The sequence below is a fragment of the Cervus canadensis genome, chromosome 19, assembly GCF_019320065.1.
Source record: "Cervus canadensis isolate Bull #8, Minnesota chromosome 19, ASM1932006v1, whole genome shotgun sequence".
Lineage (NCBI taxonomy): Eukaryota > Metazoa > Chordata > Mammalia > Artiodactyla > Cervidae > Cervus > Cervus canadensis.
Genome location: NC_057404.1, coordinates 22,870,854 through 22,892,737, shown reverse-complemented (window position 1 = coordinate 22,892,737; position 21,884 = coordinate 22,870,854). Strand labels below are relative to the sequence as shown.

The following is a 21,884-nucleotide window of genomic DNA, read 5'->3' as shown; positions in this document are numbered from 1 at the left end:
GAATCTTTTCCAATATGAATAGAATTTGGCCTTTCACAGAGAGTTAGTATACTTGCAGAAAGGACTGACATCCTTAAAGAGGCCGGCCGGCAATGCTGGCCCTTCGTTGGCACCCAGGAATTTGGGGCTTTTTGTGTTCACAGTTAACTGGTAAGAGTGATTCACTTTACCTAGACAGTCTGGGGAAGCCATATGGTGTGCGCTGAGCACCTGCTTTCATCCTGGGGGTCTGAAATTTTGGAATGAGATAGACAGAGGTTGCCTTTACGAACATTTCCCAACAGGAGTTTTGGATGCTGAGACTCGAATGGGCTTCCCTGGGCAGAAACACTATACAGAGGCTGCTGCCTTTTCAAGGCTGGAGGAGGAGTAAGCTCTGCATGAGCCTCCTGGGAGGCAGAGATAATCAAGAACTTCCACACTGATCGCCCCAGAATCCATCTGTGTCTTTTCCCTTATTATCCGGCTAGGTATATTACTACATCATTACATCTGAGCTGTGACCACAGCTGCATGCTGAGTCCTGTGAGTCCTTTCAACAAACTTTTGCACTTGGGGGTGGTCTTAAAAACTTCCAATAACATATACAACCGAATTTATCTGACTGAAGCCCAGATAAATTGCATAGGTACTGGGCAAGTGACTACACCAACCTGCTGGCGTGAAATCAGCACTAACTGGACTGGGAGAAATCTTTGCTATTTGAGCTCTATTTCTCCAAAACTGGGAAGAAAAATAATGTATTTAATAAAAGCTACAGATGACTTACAACATATGAACTTCTAAATTATAATATCAGCCACACCAAAATGGAATGCATTATCAAAAACTTTATAAATAGATTAAGCAATGCTAAACTAAATCTTATTAATGCAGTGGAAGTTCTAACTGTATTATATCTTAAGGAGTGTCAAAAAATAAATAGTTCATTAATCAGTTAAACAAATCCTTCTTCTATTTTTAAAAATGAAAACACTCCAAAACTACGAGTAAAGACAGACAATACAGCATAAATAGAAAATATACTATGATTATTTAATAAAGGCATTGAATGTAACAAAATTAACAAATGGTATCTATTTCACTTCAAAGTATACTGCAAAAGTATTACAAGTTAACAGTTAATCCACATAAAAGACTTACCTGTTGGCAACAATAAATTATGATTTCCACACACTCATATCCAGAAAAATTTTAAATGGGGGAGGAGAAAGGAATGTCAAAAGGCAATTTAAAAAAAAAAATCAATGAAGAACTAGCTGAGCTAAAGTTGTTATTGTTTCTTCACCTTGGACTTGAAAGAATAACAACAAAGAGTTTTTTTCTTATCCTTAAAAATCAGACTTACAGCCACAAGGCAGCAGTGATACCAATCACAGACAGTGTAAACTGTGTATTCAAAAATCTCTATGCTGCTTTAAAGAGCTACATATTTCTCTTCATTTATATTAACTATAAACTGATTATTAAAATTCTGAACATAAAGCATTTTAGATAAATAAGTTTAAACATAATGTTTTAAAGCAACTTTGAAAGTAAGGGGAGTCTAAAGTAAAAGTTGTTATCGCTTACAAATTCTAAACTTTCTACTACAAAAACAAAAACAAAAACACAGCATTTAACTCAGTCTGCTTATCCTAACATAGTCCAGCACCAGTGGCTTCCCAGCTTTCAGGCCACCCAACAGCTTTCATTTCTCAAAGTCCCCTTGTTTAATTGCCAGAAGAACCAAACAGGGGAGGGAAATTGGGTGTGTGTTTCTGCTAAGTACAATGTCTACCAACTGTCTGCAGTTAAAACTGAATTAACACAACAAAACCTTCCAAAGGCCATCCAAAAAAAATCCCCTTAGAAACAGGAAATGCTGTTAATCTGTCTGAATTTCACACTATTTGAGTGGAATTTCCAAAATGTTTCCTAAAATCGTGGTTCTTAACTACTACAACAAAAGTACAAAATAAAAATAAACACTTCTGGCTCAACCTTCAGAGACTCATCAATCAGTAGATCTGAGATAAAGTTCAGGCACCTGTTCTTACTTTTAGTCTCCATAAATGATTCTGAAATCACCATTTTAAAGAGTAGTCCTTAGATATATAAGGATATACATGTGAATACATTTCTCAAATCCTTACTGACGACAGGAGACCAATTACATACATCTATGCCTTTGAGAATAAAAAGAATTGGGGCAAATCAGCCCCTTTCAGCACTCTCCAAGTCACTGACCTGAAATCCCCTTTATTGTTCACCACCCTCTCAGGAGGACAGTACTGCGCAGAGCTCTCTAAGACCACAATATCCACGGTTCTTGTATTGTTCCCACGTTTGGTCTGGACGTGGCAGCCCCAATTTCCAGTCGATCCAGCCTGAATATTAGAAATGGTTAGGGCACTGCATGAAGAAAGAGTTTAAAGAGAGAAAATATGGTTAGGCAAGAAGGGAGACAACGTGCTCTTCGATCATGCATTTAGCAAACATGAATGTGCACTGGAGGCTAAGCGCTTCCTAGATAAAAATGAATTAAAAAAATGATCCCTCCGTTTAAGTGCTTCAGCCAAGTCAAGAGCTGTAACGTAAGAATGAATGGAGGGCAGTGGCACCGAGACTCCAAGAAAAGGCAGAGCGGGCCACGCCACGGAGGGAAACCGAGAGCCAGACAGAAGCATCACGGCACTGCCTTCAGCAAGACTAACGGAGAGGCCGTGTGCTTTCCGCTTTGCGTCCAAGTTCGTTCCTATCTTTTCCTTTAGATCTCACATATGAGGGATAAAAACGGAAACAGACCCACAGACATAGAAAACAAACTTTTGGTTCTCAAAGGGAAAGGAGGGAAGAGGGATAAATTGAGTTTGGGATTAACATATACCTACTACTATACATGAAACAGGTAACCAACAAGGACCTAGTGTATAGCAATAGTTTACTCAATAGTTTGTAACAACCTATAAGGGAAAAGAATCTGGAAAATATATATATACACAGAGGTATAAGTGAATCACCTTGTTGTACACCTGAAACTAACACAACATTGTAAATCAACTACACTGCAATAAAAAAAAGAAGAAAAAAGATAAAACAATTAAAAAAACTAATGGAGAAGTTTCCAAGTTACATCTACCTTTTCAGATTCTAAGGAAAATATTCAAGCATGAAGTAGAATAATATAAAATGTGTAATTAATATTTAAAATGAAATATGGAAAAGGGGTGAAAAGCTATCAAGTCTCTAAAAAGATTTAATAAATTACCAATTAAGGCTTTTAAAAAAGTATCTTTTCATTTAAAAGTATACTTCAACTTATAATAACAGCTATATTTCTGAACAGCTGTCAGAAAATTCAACTTTCAAGATGACATCATAATTCTCTAATATAAAACTTATTAATTAAAGAGCAAATGGCAGAATCTTCAATTAACCTTTATTCCACCCAACATGATCTACGATACTTTGCTTTTATGTAGATACAGATAAATCATTACACATAAAGCATGTATCATTTTAATTAACTCACTAAAGAATGCCTTGAAGTTAATACACATTTTTGTAGCTTCTTAAATCATTAATGGCTTACACAACAATAAATGCTCTAATAAAGACTTTGAGGGACTGTGATTCTGAACCAAATAAAATGTTTATCATCTTTACTAAGTTAAACAAATTAACACATTGAAATAAATATATTCAAGGTAAAATGACACGGCAGAGTTTGACATTAAATTTAAATAACCAAAACTCTGTCAACTGGAATTCTACTTTATATGACTCTACTGAACCAAGAAAAAGTATATAAAAATTCTGGGCAATAAAAAGCATTCTCTAAACCAGAAGTCCCCATATTTTCTCAGTTCATGGTACCTTCATAACTAGAATAACTTTCACAGTGCCTCTAGCCTAAAAGAAACACCTACGGTGACTGCAATGACTATACGTCCTAAAACTGTGTATATACGTCCTAATACCTTAGTAGCCATTAAAAAAAAATCAATTTAAAATAAATATTTCATTCTTACATAATCACAACTGCTTCCTAATGGGTTGTGCATGCTTACTGAGCACTCCAAAATTAATCAGATACAGATCAGACAATGATATCTCTATTTCTTGTTCCAAAATGATTTTCATACAGTACTTGTTTTGCACCACAGTAATTGTCAAAATACCAGTATCTAAGATGACACAAACCAAAGGGATGCAGCATGATGTAATGTCAACACCCTAACTGCCTGGAGCTGGTAGCTGTGAGATGTCCCCAAATGTCCAGTTATCACTATGCTCAAACACTCAAAATACCCCACAGCACCTCTGTACGCTCACCGCAGTATCCCAGAGCATGTCAGCACACCCTCTGGGGAAAATGGTCCTAACATTATTTAAAGATAACTTTCAGCAATACCTTCAATGTCTAAAACCAATTAGCAGAATAAACTTTTCAAGAATCCTCAACACAACACGTTAGGAGATTTAAGGACAAGGGGTAGCTTCAGTTTCAGTGAGCAGTAAAAATACAAACTCCAGTTCTCACTAATGAAGGCCCAACGACACGCAAAGACCAATGAAGAATCGAGAGGTCTATAAAGTTAACCAATCCAATAACCACATATTTCCTTCTCCCACTACTTTCTATTATTCTGGAGCTAACTCCGGGTAAAGGACTTTCCAGTCTTCATATGAAAGACTTTCACTTTGGTAAGTATTACTACCAACAAAAAAATGTTATGCGAAGTTACTATCCTTTGAATTAATTCTTTTTTAATGCTAAAGGAATTTAGATTAAGTTAAACATGACTTACAGAAATGAATTTATAAAGTAAATCTTGTTACTTGTTACAAAATTTAAGAAGCCTAGATTGAAGCTCTTGGAATTATATTCAATATCCTGTGATGAACCATAATGGAAAAGCATCTGAAAAAGTATATTCATATATATATATAACTGAGGCACTTTGCTCTATAGCAGAAATTAACACAGCACTATAAATTAACTACAGTAAAATTTTAAAAAATAAATTAAAGCTTTTATTCAGACATTTTTAAAGCTTTACTGTTGTGAAAGTGAAAACGAAGTCGCTCAGTCATGTCTGACTCTTTGCGACCCCATGGACTGCAGCCTTCCAGGCTCCTCTGTCCCGGAATTCTCCAGGCAACAATACTGGCGTGGACTGCCATTCCTTTCTTGGTTCCTATCAAACCACACTCCCTACAATTAACAGCTATAAGCTGGAGACAAACTACAGTACGGCAACCATGTGAACACAGGCGAGTGATCCAAAGCCAGCAGAAGCCAAAAAGAAACTGACTTTAGGAAGAAGAGACTGGCACTGGGGAGTAACCAGGAAATTTTTTTTAATGACTTTTGCCCAAGGGCAGGCATTATTCAAATAGAAACTCAAAATCTGAGTGGTTGAAAAATCAAAGGACAGAGGTAAAAGGAGCCTGGCTAAAAGCCCAAACTTGTGCATATACAATTTACCCAGTTTTTAACTGATCCCTGACCTACATGCAGACAGGGCAAACACCACCCAGATTTCAGTGGCTGCCTACCATACAAAAGCCAGATCTAGGAGTTTGAGCTTAACCGAAAGTTAATTGCTCAATGAAACAAAATCAGCGGTCTTTGAGAAGAATACAAAAGAATTCAGAGTCAGGGTTCAGCAAACGTTTTCTTTGAAGGCCACAAAGTAAATACTTCAGGTTTTGCTGACCAAGAAGTAATACTGAAGGTATCTGTGTAACCATTTGAAAGGTAACTATTTAAAACTATAAAAAAAAATTCACAGGCTAGATTTGTCCCATAAGGTGTACTTTGTCAGCTTCTCCACAGCAAATCATTCACAATATGTAGGATACAATCCCACATTACCAGACATATAAATAATACTTTTTAAAGTAGAAAATATAAACCATATTCATAAAAAATAAGCAGGGTGATGACCCCCATGTGACCCAGATACTAAAATAAGAGGCAAGGATTTAAGGGTTTCTACTATAAAAGTTCAAAGCATAAATCAAAATATGCTTCTAAGAAAATCTCAGAAGAGAAAGAGAAATTATGAAATACAATATTCAAACCTCAAAATTCCCAGACCTGAGTCTGAACTCAGAGAACTATTAGTTTTTTGGTTGTTTTTTCATGGTACTTTGGTAATACTACACAAAGTGCCTCAGTAGAAAGTTGAGAAATCATAGCTCTATCCTTAAATATTCAAGTTGAGGTCTAACTTCATCAAATTGATAAAAAGGAAAGAAAGAAACACAGAAAAGGCTTGGAGAGATAATCAGAGACAGAGGCAGAAAGAAGGAAAAAGAAAATTCAATGCCTGCAGATTAACATATCACCAAAATAAAATACAATGAGTGATAACATATTTATTTTTATCCTGTTTTTTGTACTTTAACTTCTTCGAACTAACTATTGTGGCACTTGCACCAAACATGAGGTTAACAGGTGGTATACTGTTTTATACTAACAGGATGAAAAAAGGCAGTATCTTAAAATGCAACATCAATCATAAGACAGTAAAAATTAGCTGATTCCTAAAAGTGAAATTCCGAGCTTATTAAAAGCAGCAGGAAATTATTGGAAATTAAGTTTGGTTAAAAAAAAAAGTTTACATTTTTTCCTCTTAAAACTTTAAACAAAATGTCTCCAACTTATAAAGTGTTTCCCTTCTACCTTATGCTTTTTTCCCCTCCAAAACTAGATGGAAAAGATGCCTATTTAACTTTTGAAAATAAATAACAATCAGAAAAAGAAATGTCAGACATTTGCCTTTTAAATGCAAAAAGGTAAAATATTAAATTCCAACTAAACATTACAATTCCTGAGATGATAAATAAAATCTACAGAGACAATTCCTCATCTAAAAAAGTTTACCTTGCAATCAATGAGCAGTTGTGAATCATGTTCTTTTCAACAAAGATACCTTGCGATTCATCAGTTTCGACTATCCGCCCATCCTGATACCATAACACTTGCATGTCTTGATCGATATATGACGCCATGCACTGGAAAGGAAGGCTGTCTCCTTCAAATACAACTTGACGATGAGACGGAGTCATGTAGAAAGATGGTAATTCAAGGGGAGGATCTGGAGACAGTGGAATAAAGACTCAGTAAACAAATCCTATATTCACACTACAGAACTTAAAATTATAGAAGTTCTAATTGAAATCTTAAAAATGGAAAAACATATTCCTCAATAACCAGCATTCTAGTTTTACCATCAACAAAGATGTTGCTGAATTAAGAGGATCCAAGATGGAAACACCATTAACTAAAATTAAAATTAAACCATTTCATGTCACTTTTACAAAGCTGATATATTTCTTTCCAATAAGAAAAATAAAAGGGAAATCTTAAACTACATATGCAAAAACGTACACAAATATCATGGCTCACTAAAAGCCTTTAAAATATTCAGTCTCTAACACAATAATTCTACTTTTAGTAGCAAGCTATCCTAAATAGCTAATACGTAAAGATGTACGTAAGGAAATTCATCTTGTTCATGTTTATGGAGTGAGAAATTAACAACCTATATATGCAGTAATAAGGAAATTATTGTGGCTATATCCCTATAATGAAAAAATAAAAGTTATGGCTACATATATATATATATATAAATGAATTGGTATACATCTTTCATATCAATATGATGAGAAAATAAGTTTACATTATTTCAAGTTTAAAAACAATACAAAATAACAGAGTATGGTATTTTGGATAAAACATAATAAAAAGGTAGAAAACTGTTATGTACACCAAGGTATCTTTGCTACCTATGAGTGATAAGAATGTAAGTATGTTGTTTTTTTTCTTTTAGTTTTTTCATTTTTTCCCCCCAGCTTTATGGAGGTATAATTGACAAAATTATAAGATATTTAAAGTATACACCAAGGTGATTTCATATGTGTACACATTATTTCTTTTCATAAAACTTTAATTCCATGAGCACACTTCACATGTGAAACAATAATAATGATGACAATAAAAGGAAAAAACTGATAGGGTTGTTTATTTCCAAGCACAGAGACAAAACTAGAAGCTCCCTCTATCATTTTAAGGACTGTTTCTTGTTTTTTCTGGGTTTTGTTTTTCATTAAACACATGGTAAATGTATTATTTCCCTCAAGTCTTTAGATATTCTTGAAAAATCATGATTTAACAGCTTTACGCTATTTCATTGAATGGACTGCCATAAGTAAGCCAATGCCCTATTTTTCAGAATTTAAGATATGTTCATATATAAAATCTGAAGATTTACATACAAGCTGATGATTTCTGAAGAATTAAGCCCTACATGCAGAATTAGCTTTATCAAGTTATATCAATTCCTTAAGAATAGTGATATATACTGCCAAGCCACCCTTCAAAAAGGCTGTATCAATTCATACCCTATCAATAAAATGCATGATTGCATCCTGAGATTTTAGTACTATCAACAAATCACTGATTTGCTATTAGAAAGTATGAAGATCTATACTATTTACTGAAATTGAATTTCATTAAGAAAGCTGTTCAGAACCTAAGAACTTTAAATACCAATTGAAAAAAACATTTTTTCATCCAACCGACTTAACTGTTGACAAAAACTAAATATTATCAAATTCATGAAGACTGATGGCTACAATCAGTTCCAATGTATAAAAAGAATTCTGAAGTTTGTCAGGAAGCACATGGCAGCAAGTAAAACACAGCTGACCCTTTCTCAGTTTTTCTTCCTTACCACATGTCAACAACTCCTGCTTCACACCTGTGACCGGCTGGGCCTGAAGAGACTTGGGATAAACACACCGTGTGTCCCGCACCGTGATGTTTCTCTCCTTTACCCAGCGGTGCATCCACAGTATGTTACAATCACACAGCAGATATTCAGTCTGAAATTCTCTGCGGCACACAAAATGCAATTTAGACAGGATGGCAAGTGAATTAAACTGCACTTTTGCTTCACGTTGGCTCAGCCTTTGTGTGGAAGCACACAGCTGCTCAATCTCTCCTAGAGCACATACAGTACCATCAACTGGCTGTGGTTTCCTTCCCAGTGAGAGGATGTCGAATGTCTGACCCCAAGATCCCTTCCCACCTGATCCTGGACTGACTCTGCTTTCAATCAAAGATGGTATGTGAACAAAATCGATTCTTCGTCTATGAAACACATTTCTGAAGCCCAGGGTACTGGAATATCACATCCACGTTCCTTTTGTCTATCAAACTTCTATGGATTTGTCATCAAGTCTATGGCGCTATTACTGGAAACTGAAGCTTTCCCCCTTTCTTCCAGCATCACCGCCATGTTCTTGGCTTAAATGTCTGCAAACTCTGCTAATTCTGACAGCATACAGCAACATATGACTGCTTCGCATGGTCACCTTCTGTTTGTCTGACTACGATGACTAACTTCTAATTCCTAAGAACAACCTTCTGGTGAGTTTATCTTTTATAAACACTGACAATTTTGCTCAACTTTTGCATGAAAATACTTCCTACATTCCTGCTATCTAGAGTTTCAAAAGTCAGACCATTTTTGCAGTCTTTATCTCCTAAACTTCACAGAAATGGCTGACATAAGCCCACTAAAAGGAGATGTTTTCACTAAAAAGCAGTTTTCTGGGTAAGAACGTTAATACCAAAAAGACCAGGTAAGAGTTTGATGCAGGGTGCAGGAGCCACAACTCTTAGTTGTGGCATGTGGGATCTAATTCTCTGACTAGGGATTGAAACCAGGCCCCATGCAATGGGAACACAGACTCTTAGCCACTGGACCACCAGGGAAGTCCCAGAACCATAGGTGATACTTGGTGGAAGAGTTTTCCAGGCCAAGGGCCCCATAACTGCAAAGGCCCTGAGGCAGAAGAAGCATGTCTGCCTGGCATCTTGGAGGATTACTATGGAAGAGGGGGACTTGACTGGACTTGAGATCAGGGAACGAGATGATCCAAAGCCTTGTTCACTGTGCCAAGTTAGTGGCTTTTACTTTGATCTGAAAAATGACTGCAAGTTTTTAAGCATGTGAAAATATTATCTGTCAAAAAAATATATTATCTATCTCAGAGAAAGAGAAATATCGCATGACATCCCTTACTGTGAAATCTAAAAAGAAATGATACAAATGAACTTACTTTCAAAACACAAAGAGACTTATAGACTTAGAAAACAGAACTCACGGTTGCTGGGAGGAAGGAATAGTTAAGGACTTTGGGAAAGTTATGTACATACTGCTATATTTTAAATGGATAACCAACAAAGACCTATTGTAAAGCATATGGAAGTCTGCTCAACGTTATGTGCCAGCCTGGATGGGAGGGGAGTTTGGGGAGAATGGACGCGTGTATACGTATGGCTGAGTCCCTTCACTGTTCACCTGAGGCTATCACAACACTGTTAATCAGGTATACCTCAATAAAAAAAAAATACTTTAGGTATTAAAAATAAAATTAAATTTAAATTTAAAAAAAGAAAAAAAAAGTTTGACGCAGGGATTCTAGAAGTACATACATATGTCTGCCATGATGGTGAGAAGCCCCTTGAGCACCTAACCTATTGGCTTTATTCCAATGAAAGATGGTAAATGAGACTGAAATGATAAATTTACAAAACTAAAGATGAAGAGGAAGGCAGGGAAAGGAAAAAGAAAGGGGCGGGGAAGGGAGGAAAGATAAGAAGTGAGCATACATCAAACAGGCATCTGGCAGAGAAGACATCTTTCACTGGAAAAAGAGACTCAAGTCTGTATGTCACATGCAATAAAAATTTGAAAAACCATTGTATTTAACTGTAATTCCAATAGGAATCAGTAAAAGTTATGCTTTGAGACATATTAAGGTCTATCTGAAAATACAGTAAGCTTCAAAAGTAACTCCTAGACAATCTAATCTCTCACTTAACAAAACTGGTTTTGGGTGTAAAAAAAAAAACTCAGCCAATTTTAAAGCCACAGAGAATTGTGTAAATATGACCATACACTGACTTCATAAAGCAAGCATTCTATGTAAGCATGACCAAAAATATCAGTAATAAGTTGTGAATTCAGTTTGGGGATGGAGTCACAGGATAGAATTAATCTCTAAAGCATAACATGAAGTGTTAGTTGCTCAGTAGTGCCTGACTCCTTGTGACCCCATGGACTGAGACTCTCCAGGCTCTTCTGTCCATGGGATTCTCCAGGCAAGAATACTGGAGGCAGGTTGCCATTTCCTTCTCCAGGAGATCTTCCCGACCCAGGGATGGAACCCAGGTCGCCTGCATTGCAGGCAGACTCTTTACCGCGTAAGCCACCAGGAAAGCTCTCAAAGCACAACATAAGTCTTAACTATAAACTCTTCATAAGAAGGTTGGCTTATTTTATACTTTGGGGATTTAATTACGTAAACAAAATATTCTCTAATTTGGAAACACAAAGAAAAAAATTACCAACCTATTTAAATATAAATTAGAGAGATAAGAGTATTCTAAGAAGAAAATGGTTGCTCTAGCCTGACACACATTATTATTTTTTTTTCCTGACACACATTATAAAGGTTTATGGTATGTTTTTCAATGTGAATGCCAACTCTCAAGTGAGATTCTAATTACTGCAAAATCACAAGATTTTCCCATGAAGTCTCTTAAGCCGTATAATAACTGTTTTTAATTTTCAGACACTAAGATACATTTACAAAAACAGGAAGAAAAAATTCTTACTTACAAAGATCGTAATGAGCCAAGATAATCAAAAGTTCCTTGAGATAATGAAGAAAACAAGTTCCCTGAAAGGTTTCTGGAAAAAAGGAAATAACTTCACTGTAAGAAAGGCGAACAATTATATATCATTTTATATTACAATTCCTAAAACATCCTATCATTAAATACTGTTATTAAGAAGTTATGAAAGTTGCTTTAAACCTCATAGAAAGAAATATCTAATAAATATTTTCTCCAAAGTTGAAGAAGAAAATTAACCTTATATAAAGCAATACATGACATTACTTAAAACTACTGCTGGATAAGGATTTTTCTGTTAAATAACACGTAGAACCTCCAAGTTACCTTCCTGAACCTGATTTTTAATCATGCTCTCATTGCAACTAGAACTGTTCTTCAGGAGTTCACTCAGTTTCATTTAAGGAAACAAAAATTAAAAAACGAAGAAAAGGATGGTACGAACAACCAGCAGCAGCTGACAGTCACCCACTAAAATATACTGGAAGAGTGAAATGGGGCCAGGGTTTAATCAAAGACTTGGGATAGAACTCAGTGTTGCCCTTGAGCAGATTACTTAACCTCTCTGGTTTCCCCATGTATCGTGGCTTTAATAAGTACATAAACGCTTGCAGAGTTTGCTATAAATTGTAGAACACCTTATGCTACTATATGAGTAGTTCGAACAAATCATTTTTTGTGATTTCTTCCATGCTCGACTTTCATAAGCTCCAGGACAGAAATGACTTGTGTGTCTTACTTACTTGGGTACCTCTGGTAGCCGGTAGCAAGCCAGGGTATACAGTAAGTGCTCAATTGCAGTGGCTGGCTGTTCAGAATATGGACCCTAGCTTTAGGAGGTGCTACCAAGGGCTCCAGGAAAATGGCAGCATGACCCAACCACCACAAGATCTGTTCAGTGCCTGCTATAGTATCAAGAATGTTATAGTTTGGACCTAGAATTCTCAAGGAAGAAGTCCTGAGACCCGCAAGGAGGCCTGCCTCTCCTCCAGAGGCTGAGTTAAATCCTTTAAGTGTGGAAGAAAGTGACAACTGGGTGGAAGGATTCCCCAGTGGGGAGAGGGAAGAAACTTGAAGGGGGAAGAGGTCAGCTGTTTCCATGACACCTGCAACGACATATTTCTGGATGGGAAGACTAAACACTGCACAAACACCAGTCCCTCAAAAGTAGTATATAATGGACTTCAGTAAAAACACTACTGAATTCATTTTACATATATCTTAGGATTTTTTTTTTTTAATAGAAAAGAGGCTGGGTAAAATAATTTTGACCTTCATAAAAGAATTGCCAAGGAACTTAAAAAATAAAAAGAATACTTGCACATTAAAAGAATCATGAAAGCAATGCCTTTTTCTTTTTTGGCCTATCAGAGTGAATACTGAATATGGTTATGAAAAGGGTATTATGGCTGACGGAGTACAAATCGTAACATTTTAAGAAAGTAACCTGGATGTAATTAAAATGAACAACTGTACTTTTATCAAGGTACCCTATGTGCAATTATAAGATTACTGGGGTTTACTGTAAATAATATAGGTGGGAAGATAGATGTGATGTGGAACTAAAATAAGATAGGCTATGAGTTGCTAAGTGCTGAAACTGACTGATGGGTACAGGGAGATTCCTTGTACAATTATCTGTAATTTTTTTTTAGATGTCTGAAAGAGTCTGTAGTAATTGGAAATAAAAATATATACTACAAGTATAGGATTTAAGTATAAATAAAACGACTGTATCTTACAGGAACCATTAGATTCTAATTGCTAGGTAACTTTATGGTAATTATTAGGTATATTAATTTGTTTTTCCTTGGAAATCACTGAGGAAGGAATCACATTGGAGAAAGACATGCCATCCGCCCAGTAAATCCCAACACAAACCAATTTTTCCTCCGGTGTTGGAACAAACTACTGTTTGGCTAGACACCAAGTGAAGTAATTGGCTGATGACCATAAAAATTCACACATACTTTTAAACATTAAAATCACATTCCAACTCTGAGATACTTATACCAAAAAAAGCATCATGGAATTGAGAATGACAATGTTCACAGCAAAGTCACTCTCTCATGTCCTAATACAGCTCACTCGATGGAGTGAGAGGTGAGTTACCCACCCACTCCCACTCATGTTGTTTCTTACTCTCTCACTTAATTTTCATTTACTTTTTGTTAAATAGATATTTGCATTCCTGTGAGTTAAATGGATATGATGCAGCATCTGTGTATATACAGGCGTGTTTACCAGGGCAGACTTGTTAAAGGAGGAGGTAATGAATCAAACGGTACCTCCTTTCACCCAGGAGTAATTGACTAAATCATACTGTTCTTCACCTCATGGCTCAGACAGTAAAGAATCCGCCCGTAGTGTGGGAGACCTGGGTTCAATCTGAGTTGGGAAGATCCCCCAGAGGAGGGCGTGGCAACCCACTCCAGCATTCTTGCCTTAGAGAATCCCCATAGACAGAGGAGCCTGGAGGGCTACAGTCCATGGGGTCGCAAAGAGCCGGGCACGACTGAGCGTCTAAGCACAGCACACTGCTCTATACTTGTGGAGTACTCTGTTAGCCAGTCAGAAGCATGAACAAAAACATTCTCCGGAAAAGATAATGGTATTCTACTAAAAAAATATTCTCCTAAAAAGATAATGGTACCTTGGTAAATTTTTTTAAAGTAAATTGTCAAGGAGAACACACTTTTTAAAGATTTTCTTTGATGTAGATCATTTTTAAAGTCTTTACAGAATTTGTTACAATACTGCTTCTATTTTATGCTTTGGGTTTTGGTCACAAGGCATGTAGGATCTTAGCTTCCCAACCAGGGATCGAACCCATTCCCCCTGAACTGGAAGGTGAAGTCTTAACCACTGGGTCACCAGGGAAGTCCAGAGTAGAGCACATTTTTAAAGCCCTGTGTGGATGCCTATACATTTGCAGTGGCAATAGAAAAATCAGAATATATACACTGGACAGTATATGCTATCTCAGAGGGGTGTGTTTGAAAAGATGAAGGGGAAATTTAACTTTTCCTGCATACCTTTCTATATGGTTTTATTACTTAACAACATCAATAATTTTTAAATTATAGAAAGGAAGTTCTTATAAATATCACTCAACTGACAGAAAAATATTAAAGGTATAATTCTTAGGGGGAAAACACAGGTTTTAAATTGATCAAAATTCATAAGGAAAGTTTTGATTTTTTTTTTTTGATCTCCTAACAACTACTCTGCAAGCTAACTTCCTAAGTGAAGGATACAGACTTCACCAAAGTCCATTATTAGTTCCATCTTTTTTCTGCCAGTTATTCCCAGGGTTAGAGTGGGAACCTCTGGGAGGATGGCTTCACTTCCCAGAAGTTCTCCATCAATAAAGGCAGAGATCAATACACAGATTCAATCAATTTACCTACCACACCCAAGTCCACTGAACACTCTGACGTATTTTTACAAAGTCATTTTTCAATTTTTACACTAAATCACCAAAGCCCAGACTTGTTTCAGCACAATGAGAGGTCTGGGTGGGAACACCACAGGCCTTCTGCCAAGGTCTCCAGACTCCCTGGCTAAGAGGCCAAGTCAGTCTGAGGGTCCAAAGTTCCAGGGTAACCCACAGAGTTGAGCGGAAGAGGTAGCAGAGGAAAGAGCTAGAACAGTAATCTACTCTAGACGGACACGTTTACTCTATAGGGTGGGAAATAGTAACACAGAGCTTCTCTGACTCTTAACCTAAAAATGTACTACCTGTCCCTTAACTAATCAGACTCTCTTTTCCACTTGCTAGAATGAAGATGCTATTCTCCATATGTGAAATACCAAATGCTATCAGCCTTTACAAGCAACATACAACCTGGCTGAGAGAGCCCAGAAAGCTGTGTGGCCCACACAGAACACCCATCCAAAGGCTCCTGATCCAATGCTCGAGAACTATGTCCCCCCAGATGATCACGGGCAACTCCACTGCAGTGCACTCCTGAAAGTTAAGAAGCTACCACAACTGCTAATTTTTCTTATGTGTTTATGTTTAGTACTGGTAATTTTTCTTCAGTTCAGTTCAGTCGCTCAGTCATGTCCGACTCTGCGACCCATGGACTGTAGCCCACCGGGCTCCTCTGTCCATGGACATTTCCAGGCAAGGATACCGGAGTGGGTTGCCTTTTTCTTCTTCAGGGGATCTTCCCGACTCAGGGATTGAACCCATGTCTCCTGGGTCTCCTGAATTGCAGGCAGATTCTTTACCCAATGAACCACGTGGGAAGCCTTAATTTTTCTTAGAACAGTATTTAAAGGATATGTCAGGTATGGTTCTATATGTGCCATACTGTTGCATTTAAGAGGGCTATCATCTACTACTACATGGACTACAAAATTATCTCAATCAACCACAAAGTAGGAAACTTGGTAGTATTATTTCTATGCTTTAATGATTCACCTGGATATATGTCCATTATCTTCTACGTCCTGTAAATTCTCACAACAGGTATCAGAGAATTGGTAAAAATGTAAGAGACAATCCAGGCTTTAAAATTTGCAAAAACATTAGATTTTAAGGCAGGAGGCAAAAACCAAAAATAAGTGTATAGTAACCTTGTTTAATATAATGTCCAGAACAACACTTTTGCCTAAAGAACTTTTGTTGTTGGGTCAAAAATCCCTAGACCAAAGCTCTAAATCCATCTGGAACTAAAGCCGAGAAAAGGGTAAACTTCAGATTCCCTCTTTCACTATTTGATTCATCACTACTCAAAAACATAACAAATTTTTCTCCATAAATGACTCAGGTTGCCAATTTTTACATATTCCTCAAAACCAAAAATAAAAAAATCTCGAGATAATAAAAGCACTGAAACAAAACTGTTTATAATCCAGTTACAAAAAAAGAAAACCGTAATAGATTTAACTGATTTCTAGCAATGAGTAAAGCTGTACACCAAATCAATCTTTTATTTAAAAACATAAACTTGGGCCATCTATCTTTCCCCCAGAGCTAAAGGGCACACTGAGAAATACAATTTGCTGGCTGAGAAGCAGGAGTACTTAGCTCTGTTCTGACAAGTGAGACCCCTCACTTACTGCAGAGATGAGATAATCTCAGTACTTAAGCCCACATGGCTTCTTCAAAGTTAACTTGAACAAAACAGATGAAACACCATAAAAAGCTACAGAGAGAAAGAGCCAAGCATAGGCCATCTCAGAACTAGAACTTCTACCTCAAAATCCTGCCTTCCATGCTATACCCTATTTCCAGATTGCTCTTCTCTAAAGCATGATTTATGCCATTTCCCCACATCAACGTCTTCCAGCGGCCTCCTAGGACTGAATCAGTTCTAAGCTTCAGTCTGCCTTTCATACACTCTTGTATAAAGCTCTATTACAGGTAACTGTCCTTATTTCTAGTTACTCTCAGATTCTTAACATAACACTAAAACATATTTGACGGTATACACAAAGTTCTCCATTTATGTTAGATACAAATTATAACAAAGTTATAGATAATTCAAATGCTAATTAATCCTTATAGTAACTTTGAGGTACTATTAATCCTACTGTATAAGTGAAAAACAGAAAAGCTCAACAGGTCACCTATAACCACAAGGTCAGAGGAGTGACTTAAACAGTCAATCTACGCATAAGACTATCTGCCTTCACCTTGACAAACTGGCCTCGCTCTGATTCCTACCTCCCTGTATCATTTGCTTGACTTCTTTTCCTTTCTAAAGATCTGGACCATTAGCTCAAGATTCACCTCTTCAAAGAAATTTTCCCAAACCATCAAAGCTTTTGATCATGTGTCTCAATATGGACCTATTCTCTACATTGCGTGTGTGCATGTACGTGTGGAGCAGTGGATGTAATGCATTATTATATTCTGATGACATTATATCTCCATGATTAAATTTCCAGCTCCTTATCCCCTACCTTCAATCTTTCCCAGGGAAAGGTTGAAGGCAGGAGGAGAACAGGATGATAAGAGATGAGATGGTTGGATGGCATCACCAACTCGATGGACATGAGTTTGAGCAAGCTTCGGGAACTGGTAATGGACAGGGAAGGCTGGCATGCTGCAGTCCATGGGGTCGCAAAGAGAGGACATGACTGAGCAACTGAACTGAACTATCCCCCTACCAGTTCTATAACCTCTACAGTTGCTATTTTAAACATATAAGTGGTCATAAAAATCTGGGTACTGGTTCAAATGCTTCCTTGTATTATAATACAAAAGACAGAGGTACTTACAGCCTAACCAGATTGGTGAGTCCTCGGAATATATCTGCATTCAGACACCCTATTCGGTTGTTTGTCAGATCCCTAAGAAGAAAGGGGAAAAGTATCTTCAATTAGTTCTCTTGGTTAATGAAGGTTTCATACATTTGATATTCAAGAATGGCACCCAAGTATCATGCAAGACTTTTCTTTTAAGCATCTCTAAAATATTCACTTATCTCAAGTGCAGCGCTGAGAGAAGAAATAATCCTTGCTTTCACTTACTTCTGGCACATACAAACTAAACGCTGTTTAATTACAGTGCCCTCGATATTTAAAGCATTTACTCCTGTAAAATGACTCAAGATAAAACCAAAGTAGTAAAAATGAGACTCAATCTATCTTACTGCCTGTGATGATATACACAGCTAATCACTCTGGGTAAGTTAGGGAATAGGGCTGATATAAGGCAACATCCAAGAGACAATGGGTAAAAGGGTACATTATCACAATGCCAAAACTTTTATTTCCTCAAGAACAAGTGAAACTTAATGCTAACTTGTTACATTCCTTAAATACTCAGAAGTTTTGACTGTAATGAAAAAACAACTGAGTTAGCTTTTACTTTACAAATCTGTCATTTAGGCTCCAAGCCAAATTACTTTATAACAATATCTAGGTAATGGCCCATTTTTTTTCAGTCACTCCTAAACTTCTTATAGTTCCTATCAAATGCTACTTTGAAATCATTTTTTTTCTCCTCCTCAACGTATGTAACTTTTTTCCTTTTCTCTGTAATAATTTTAGTATTTTGTTCTTCTACACTATACTTCTTCACACTAAGCACAGTGAACACACTTTTACACTTCAATTAGATTTATTTTAATTAGGAGATAATTGACTATTTCTTCAAATAAGAGAGCATAGCTTTCATCATTTCCCATCAGTGGATTTAGTATGGAAGCCCTCAAACAATGAACCTTTGTTTTTATCAGTTGTTAAGATTTGGGATTATTGGTCATTTTTAATTTCAATAGAAGAAGTAAAACAAGCTTTCTAAGCCAAACTTTAAAAAATATTTTTATCATATTTTCTTCACTGTCCATATTATTCTCTGTAATAGACCAGGACATATTCACTGAGTTACTCTTTAGAGACTTATACCAACCGTTTCTAAACTAAAACTGTCAGATTCTAAATTATACACTTGGTAATGGGGGGTGGGGTATTAGTCTGATAGAAATTACAAAGACTTCATATTTGAATTCAGTACCGACTCATTAATTTTTTCCTTTAGGTATTTTGAAAGCTAATTTAGGTAACCCCTGGAATTCAAAAATTTCATAGCCCTGTTTCCCCTTTCTTAGGGCAACTTTTGATTTAAAAAAAATCTTAAGCAATACAAGTTTTTAACTACATTCATTATGCTCTAGCTCCTCAGAATATTAAAACTAAGTATTTAATTGTGTGGGACTTTTCTTTATTCTGGCTGATTTTCCTTCTATTTCTGGGCTTTACTATTTTAAGAAAATGAGGCATCATCTTGCGAAGTGTTGCTTAAACAAGCATTTCTGAGCTCTATTCATTATCTTGTCTCAGTTCTGAGCTTTAAATTGTGTAATTACCATTGATTCTTTGGGAAACAATTTTATTATAGTTATACCTATTTAAAATGGAATTTAGGTACTGATAATGAGTTTTCATTTGAATTGAGAATCAGCTTGAATTTTGTTGATAAAGCAAAAGAAAAACTGAATGGGTCTAGATTTTACCTACTTCTGGTAGTTTATTCTTCAGAAAGCCACTGACTTAATCTTCCTGATCCAAATTATCTATAAAATAAAGGCAAAGGCACGGGACACTTACAAAAACACTTTATATGTGGTTGCTGAGTGAGATGCACAACTGAATGATTTAAGGCCTCATAGGAAAAAGCGCCTGTAGTTAAGAAGTGACTAGCAGAATACCTTTCTATCTCATTGAGTTTTCATATAGAACTGTCTCAGCGTGCAAGCTGTATGCCAACTTAGCTGTTTGGAATTAAGAACGAATTTTCTAGTGGGAAGATTATAAATGACAATTACCTTCCTAGGCATGAACACCAAAGACTACTTAATGTGTAATGCAATGAAAAAATGCCAAGGCAACATCTGGGACAATCATGGTAATTAAATTAAGTGCTACTGAACAAGAAAATTTTAATTTTATTTTGGATAGCAATATGTGAAAAATTATTTACTGAAGGATAAAGAACTGATGGAGAACGTAGGATATTTTGCAGTATCCTTGAAAGATCCTGATGAAGCTGCTTTTTATTAAGAGTCAAATTTCCTTCAATCCCTACCTCAATGTGCAGATATTATCATATTAAGCTCCCTATTACCAGAAAACAGAACATGGACGGTCACGTGGATCACAGAAGGAGAGAATAAGTGGACTTGTCTGGCCATGATACCACACTCCTCCCTCCTCTTGCAAAAACTAGTTCTAGTAATTCTCCAGCTTTAGCATCAGAATCACCAGGAGGGACAGTTGAAACAAAAATGCTTTGGCCTCAGCCCCAGAGTTTGATAGGGCAGCTCTAGCAGCTACACTCCTACTCCTTCTCCCTATGTGAGGACTCACATTCCATCCAAACAAGGTATCAGTTTGTCCTAGTAAGAAGCACAGAGAAAATGACTCACTGTTACAAATCAAGCTCAGCGAGCTGCTGCCCTCCACTCCCTAAGGACTGTGTCTGGAGATGCATGTAGCCTGCTGATGGCCCTGGTCCACGCTCCACACTCCTGGCAAGTCCCCACTGCTTCAAAGACCCATAACAGCTGAACACCAGCGATTGCCCTATCTCTCTGGGAGTATATTCCAAACCCATATCCAAGATCTTGGTTGGTATACATGATTCCACTAGACTGCAAACCTTCCAAGGGGCTCCTGAGTTAGTTCCCTTTGTATCTCTGGAGGCCGGCTCACTCCTGGGCCCAGAGGATGGACTTGATAAATGTTTGTTTAACTGAATTGATGCTGATCTGTCTTTCCACTTCAGTGACATCTCTATACGTTGATAATACTTTCACTGAAGTCTAAACCTAGCTTGATCCACTGCAGCTCTGATGTCACTAATCTGATCACGTCAACAAAAAAAGTTTTGCCAGTCCCCCACTGTCTAAAAGATTTGAAATTCTTCAACATGGCAGGAGGTCATCAAAAGCCTGGTCTCTTCCTGACTGACCTTACATTCCAATGTTCTTTTCCCCTTTCTACTTAATGCTTTGGTCAAAGCATTTGTTCTTTCACACCTGTGTCCACTCTGTTTACAGAGCTCTTTCTGTTATTCTTCAATACATGTTCACCCCTCAGGAGCAAGCTCAAGTCAAAAGGCTGGCTGCTCTCATGGCAGGTCATTCCTATCTCAGGTGGTCCTCCTTTCCCTGGCAGTAATATTATTATTATTATTATTATTTAGGATGCATTTTCACTATCTATTTGCCCCTAAGAGTCTGTGAGTTTTTCCGGGGAAGTCCAAGCATAGTAAGCAGTCAGCACTCAATAAATGCATTCAGAAGGAATCAAGGGTAGTGGGGCAGTCCACATGGCTGAAGCACCGGGTGACCTCTAAAATATGAGCACTCTCACAAAGCAGTTGTGACCAGAACACGATAAGGAAAGCAAGAGTGCTTCGTCTCGGAAGTAATAAAAACTGGTCTTCAGGTTTTGAAATAACATATAGAGAAAATATATAGGAAATTGGCAAGATTTTTAAATCATTAATAGAAATATGAGGCCTCACTTCTGGGCATACACACTGAGGAAACCAGATCTGAAAGAGACACATGCACCCCAATGTTCATCGCAGCACTGTTTATAATAGCCAGGACATGGAAGCAACCTAGATGCCCATCAGCAGATGAATGGATAAGGAAGCTGTGGTACATATACACCATGGAATATTACTCAGCCATTAAAAAGAATTCATTTGAACCAG

At 36.9% G+C, this 21,884-nt stretch overlaps 1 protein-coding gene across 3 annotated transcripts in view; it reads right to left on the bottom strand.

The window, feature by feature from the left end:
* The window catches only part of ADGRA3 (adhesion G protein-coupled receptor A3), a 124,302-nt gene that overhangs the window by 56,521 nt on the left and 45,897 nt on the right, over nucleotides 1-21,884 (bottom strand). For all 3 annotated transcript variants that reach the window (XM_043438198.1, XM_043438199.1, XM_043438200.1), the window contains exons 4-8: nucleotides 17,936-18,007; nucleotides 11,688-11,759; nucleotides 8,730-8,890; nucleotides 6,878-7,091; nucleotides 2,230-2,394 (exon numbers count right to left, since the gene is read on the bottom strand). In XM_043438198.1, coding sequence (XP_043294133.1) covers nucleotides 2,230-2,394; nucleotides 6,878-7,091; nucleotides 8,730-8,890; nucleotides 11,688-11,759; nucleotides 17,936-18,007 — 684 coding nt within the window. The remainder of the gene's footprint in view (nucleotides 1-2,229; nucleotides 2,395-6,877; nucleotides 7,092-8,729; nucleotides 8,891-11,687; nucleotides 11,760-17,935; nucleotides 18,008-21,884) is intronic.